The sequence below is a fragment of the Leptidea sinapis genome, chromosome 1 (assembly GCF_905404315.1).
Source record: "Leptidea sinapis chromosome 1, ilLepSina1.1, whole genome shotgun sequence".
In the NCBI taxonomy this organism is placed as follows: Eukaryota; Metazoa; Arthropoda; class Insecta; order Lepidoptera; family Pieridae; genus Leptidea; species Leptidea sinapis.
Genome location: NC_066265.1, coordinates 11,436,759 through 11,442,770, shown reverse-complemented (window position 1 = coordinate 11,442,770; position 6,012 = coordinate 11,436,759). Strand labels below are relative to the sequence as shown.

Below are 6,012 nucleotides of genomic sequence, written 5' to 3'. Positions count from 1 at the left end.
GTATCCAGACTGTTTTTTTTAATTGATATTTATTATAATAGTCTATCAATAATAATATAATATGTATATACACAAATATTATGATCGATGCGGGACTCTAACCCGAAAACAAATTCCAGGATTGTTTACCACCTTTTAGGTTGAAATTTCTATCTTAAAAAGGGCTGGTAAGTTTCCTGCGCCTGTTCTCATTACTGAACCATCTTTTTGTGTGGATAGTAAGTGGATTCTCAGTTCTTAGATAAACATATGGTCTTCGTAATATTAAAATATTGGGAAATAAAGACTAAATAAGTAAAAGTATTATTTTATCTTGCATATTTGATTTATTTTTCAGAAAATAACAAAAGTATTAATCAATATAGATTTAGTATCAAATTGGAATATCACATTTATCAAAATAGTAAACCGTTTGTTTTCTATTAACAACTTTATACAACTATTACGAAATTACTAATCTATAGAGTATCGTGTTATTGCTTAGATAATATTGAGCTACATACAAGTTTACCACTCTAAAATTAACTTGTACTTACCGTTTATGAAAAACATAAATAATTTGTCTTTTTTATGTGAATTCTGTCACGCCTTAGATCACGTATACGTCTATATAAACTGTGACAGCTATGAGAACGTCTAAAAAAAGCGGCGAACTTTTGGAAAAAAATAATTTTAGAACTAACCTCTATTTTGAGCAATTCACGCACACTAACACAAAGTGACATATAAATCGCGAGTGTAAGGCGTAGCCTGTCACGCACACTAAAGTACACCTGGCCTTTTTTCATCGCTTGTATAGCATCAAGACGCTCCATCTAGACGTATAAGTTATCTAAGTAAATAGCTTCAACGATTAAAGAAACACCGTATTAGTAACACACGTTAACACCGTAGTTACTCTCGCTCCAGAATTCGGTGATTGATTGGTTGAAGTAGAGATTTATTTTGCCTAATAACCCGGACTCGGGAGATCAGCGTGGGCCGCGTTAAACGCGTCCTCCGAAAAAAAGAAAGGGGTTAACCTTCAACTCTAAGCCGTGCAGTTGAGCTTTAGGTTTATACTGCATGTAAACTAATAAATCTTAGCCGAAGAAATACGTAAGATAACTCATAAAATTTAGATAATAATGGATTTCCAAAAAATAACGCTTTTTAAATTTTTATCAATATCAGTTTTTTTTTAAGAAAGATGTTTTATTTACAAATACCTTTTCTACCAATACCAAAAGAATATAAGCAATAAGTGCAAATAAACACCATTTCCATTTTTAAACCGTCCATGATTACGTAGATGATTCCTCAATCCATGTGGTCCCATTTTAATTGATAATATTTATATTTCACTTATTTCCTATACATTACTATCACATCAATAAATCACAATTCCATAAAATGTTAAACTTAAAACTCTCCTTCGCTTATATGTAAGTAGTTATACCCAATTACTAACTTGGCCATAATAACTGTTACAACTAAAATACATATTTTTTTTATTAACGCGAGTGCTGCTCATTTAAACAAAACACTTTAAAAAAACACATTTTAATCCTTTATAAAGTATTTTATTTAAATTAAAATTTGAAACGCTTTTATTGTGTTCGAAAATTTCAATCATTTTTTTGATCGTAAGTATTATTGAGGACGCATTTGCGATCCGACAAAAATAAGATATTTTTTGGTAGTTTGTGATGAAATGAAACTAAATCTAACAAAACTAAAAATTTCCACACATAGATTACTTCTTTATCTCCAATTAGCGGGAAATTTTTGCTTTGAAATTTTCATATTTTATGTCGTAAAAACTATTACCGTTACATAATTTTGTCTCTTTAAAAATACGTAAGGAAAGCAGATATAATATATTTAAAAATACGGGAAATAAATTAATGAATATGTTATAATTATTACAAAAAAAAAATTAATCGTCTAAAATTCATATATTTTTCTGATAAGCATGAGCTTTAATGTGTGGTTAAGGGTTATTTTATTTTGTCACTCCGTCCGTACGCATTGCATAGAAAGATCTATCGAAACAACGTCAGTCCGCGTTCGGCCGCCGTCGTGGGTAGACACTGTGTCGGTTGTAAGCAGCAGCTCGTGCTTGAGAAGATCGCTGTACGAACATGAATATTTTTTAAAAGCTCTACAATACTGTCTTTGATACGTTACATACTTATTTTGTACGCAGTCAGATTTTCTAAAAATTGTGTTTCTGTATTTTTGAAGAATTAGTGATTTATAAGTTCATCTCTAAATAAAAGGACTATATTGAAATCATAATTTTGCGCGGCAGCTATATTGGATTTCAAAAATGATCTCAAATTCGTTCTCTCACCCTCGAGAACCTTGGATACGATATCCAAAATGTTGAAATCATAATTTTTCACGGCGGCCATCTTGTATTTATAAAAAACTTGCGTTTACTGCACACGACGTTATGCGATAGAATTGCCATCTAAAGTTGTAATATTTAACTACTAAACGGATACATCAACCAATTATCAAAAATACATAGGTATTAAAAAAACATTAAAGTTATCTGTGAAAAAAATTCACTTATTAAAGTATCAAATTCATTCTGTTCCCGCAATTAACTTTAAGTACGTGTACCTATGTGTTTGAGCGGTGTCAGTGTAATGGTGCGATTCGATAGCTCTCTGTTTTGAGAACGCGTCCTTAAATCACAATAATGGTTTTCTCCACCTCCCGATATAAAAGAAAACAGAATTACAGTGATTGTCTTGCACAAAAAAGGTTGGGGAGCCGTAGCTCATTCCAAGACAGTTCATATTCGTATTATCGATATACCAACCGATATCGATAGACAATATAGATATAGATCGACCAACACATCATCTGTTGAAATCCATTAAAAGACTGTTTAAAAAGGAATTCGGCAAAAATCCTATAAGGAAACAATAATTAATCTGACAAATTGCACGATGATATATTTCCAAAAAAGCTTCACATGTGTTCAGAATAGTGCAAAGTGGACATCATCCTGAGAGGGGGAGGAAGTGGACATCATCTTGAGTCGTCTAAAATATCTCTTAAACAAGCAGTGGCTAAACTACCCATGGAAACAGCCTGGCGTAAATCCAAAGATTCGTGGCCAGACCGACTAAGGGCCGGTAAAAAAGGCTAAAGATCAAGGATCATTTCGAAATGCGAATAGAATTAATTTTTATTTATTGCAGACTTCAATACATATAAGAGTTATTAAGATTAAATTACGACAAAAGAATATAAATAGGTACGTTTTATTTGTAATAGAATTTATGGCCATTATTATAGTATCTAGCTGACCCAGCAAACGTTGTATTGCCGATATTAAAATCGCGATACAAAAGTAACTGTTGATCGTAGATGGGTGAAAATTTGAAGTTGTTGTAATTTTTAATGCTGACTCTCAAATTTAAAAAAAAGTGTAAAAAAAAATTTTTGGCGTGGACCACCCAAAAATAGATGTTGTCGGATTCTCAGACCTACCCAAAATGCACTCAAAATTTCATGAGAATCGGTCAAGCCGTTTCGAAGGAGTTTAACTACAAACACCGCGACATGAGAATTTTATATATTAGATTTACCCATATTAATGCTTAATTAAGCCCTAACCCTAAACCTATCAATTAACAAAGCTATATAAAAGCAACAAGCAAAGTATGTATTCTGGGAGATGTGTTTTATAATTTACACTAGATATACACGTCTCATTGAATTGGTGACCTATATGTTCTATATATGTGACCTATATGGTATTCGCGCCCTTCTTACATACTTAATATGAACTAAAACTTACGTAATACTCACAATTACTATATAGTTATAATTAGACGTATAATTTAGGTAAAAATTATTATTTTTGTGAAGTGCCTTTTTTACAATATGAGTCGCTAAATTTCAAACATAACCATATCCAAGAACCTCTGATTTTGAGATTTGATTATTAGATATTTATCATTCATTCATTATATTTATAGTGAATGAATAAAATAATGTTATAAAATTTAAATTAAGCAAAATATCACATTTTCAGTAAAAACGTTGTCGCATCACAATAGTCAAAACCAAAATAAATTTTAAATATCAGGTTTAACAACTGATTGCGTTGCGTTAATAATAAAATATGAAGATATAAATCCTTAACACTAAAAAATTTGTTAAAATGATCTAGAATCCTTGATAGGCAATGTTTGAAATTTAACTACTCATTTTAAAAGGAGAGTGGCCACATGTTGGCTTTAGATCAACCATACTAAACAAAAATAAGGCCACACTTTCTCTTGCGACCTCTATTATTAAGGCGACGTTTATTCTAGTTCATATTTCATCAAAGCTTACAACCCTAAATCTGTCAATTAAAAAAATATTACATTCCTTAAAATTCCTAATCTTCCCAATTCAATTTACAACATTATTATTTTTTGCTTACTGACTATTACCAACATGTAATCTAAGTCTGTTTAAAATGGATAATTTTTATATTTAGCGAATGATGTAGCCGGAACACACCTATGATCAATATTAAAGCTGTCCACTAGCGCCATCTCTTGTTCGTTCAATTGAAAATCAAATAGATTCAAATTTTCCTCTATGCGCGACTTGGTAAATGATTTTGGTATAACTACTATATTCCGTTGTACCTAAAACATATCAACATATTTTATACATCATTATTAAATTGCCAGAAAAATAATCTTGTTTATCAGTTACATTTTAATGAAGTAAAAACATAAAAAATGATAAATTGTTGACATATTTTCATAAAATTCGAGGAATAAATTAACACTTGCATAAACTCTGGAAGCCCATATGATGGAAGTTTTGAAAGAAGTACCTCGTTCTATACACAATGAAAGGCCTTCTATGCTATCTCTAGGCTAACTCTGCCAGGCCTTTTCAGTTATTATCTATCACATTAATGCTTTTACACATGTAGGTATGTAATTATTCAATGAATAGTCTTAAAAATGTTTCATATAGTTCTATGTGTTTTAGCCTTGATCTGACCAATGATAACAAACATAATAATAAAGGGTCCGCTATCTAACTTTTTTTTCAACTAGTGCTTATTTCGTGAATGGTAACACTTAGTTCATGTTTGATTTGACAGATAATTAGTTTTATCCTTCCGCTGAACGAATATGGTTCTGTATACGCTTGAACAACGCTGGGAAATATTGCGACATTACTTTGAAAATTGCAGAATGTGTGCGAAAATTGCGTACGGATTTTGGAAGAAGAGAAGCACCGTCAGCTCCGTATGTTCGTTATCTTGTGAAAAAAGTGAAAGAATCTGGCATCCTCATCGATAAACCAAAGCGTGAAAAGCCAAAAACAGTGCGTACACCCGAGAATATTGCTGATGTGGCAGAAAGTGTGCGTGAAGCGCCATCAACATCAATTCACCGTCGTTCTCAACAATTGAACATTTCGGAGACATCATTGAGACGAATTTTGTATAAAGACCTTGGTATGACGCCATACAAAGTCCAATTGGTTCAGGAGTTGAAGCCAACTGACCATCCAACGCGTTTTCGCTTCGCTAAGTGGGCCTGCGATCGACTTACAGAAGATGCCGATTTTGCCAAAAAAAACATCTTTTCAGATGAAGCTGATTTTGATCTTGGCGGGTATGTAAACAAGCAAAATTGTCGCATTTGGGGCACAGAAAACCCGCTCGCATATTTACATTGCAAAGCCGACGCACCCAAAACGAGGTGAGGATTTTGGTCCAGGGGCGTAATTGGGCCATTTTTCTTCGAAAATCAGGAGTGGCCGTTACAGTCAATAGCGATTGTTATCGGGCCATTTTGAACGAATTTTTGTTCACAAAAAATGAAGAGGAGGATATTGGCAACATTTGGTTTCAACAGACGGCGCTACGTGCCACACAGCCGAAGCTACACTCGATGTTTTGCGCCCTGTTTTTGAAGATCGCATTGTCAGCCGCAGAGCTGATGTCGTTTGGCCACCTCGGAGCTGCGATTTGACACCGTTGGACTATTATTT

The 6,012-nt window shown here is 32.9% G+C and overlaps 1 protein-coding gene across 6 annotated transcripts in view; it reads right to left on the bottom strand.

Annotated features, from left to right (window-relative positions):
- The window catches only part of LOC126967144 (aldo-keto reductase AKR2E4-like), a 347,892-nt gene that overhangs the window by 337,330 nt on the left and 4,550 nt on the right, over positions 1-6,012 (bottom strand). For 3 of the 6 annotated variants that reach the window (XM_050811611.1, XM_050811586.1, XM_050811602.1), the window contains one exon: positions 304-4,643. The exons of 1 other annotated variant lie outside the window; for it this stretch is intronic. In XM_050811611.1, the coding sequence (XP_050667568.1) occupies positions 4,464-4,643 (180 nt within the window). In that variant the 3' untranslated portion in view covers positions 304-4,463. Of the gene's footprint in view, positions 1-303; positions 4,644-6,012 lie in introns of those variants that run through there. 2 more of the 6 variants (XR_007729936.1, XR_007729937.1) reach the window with 1 other exon arrangement.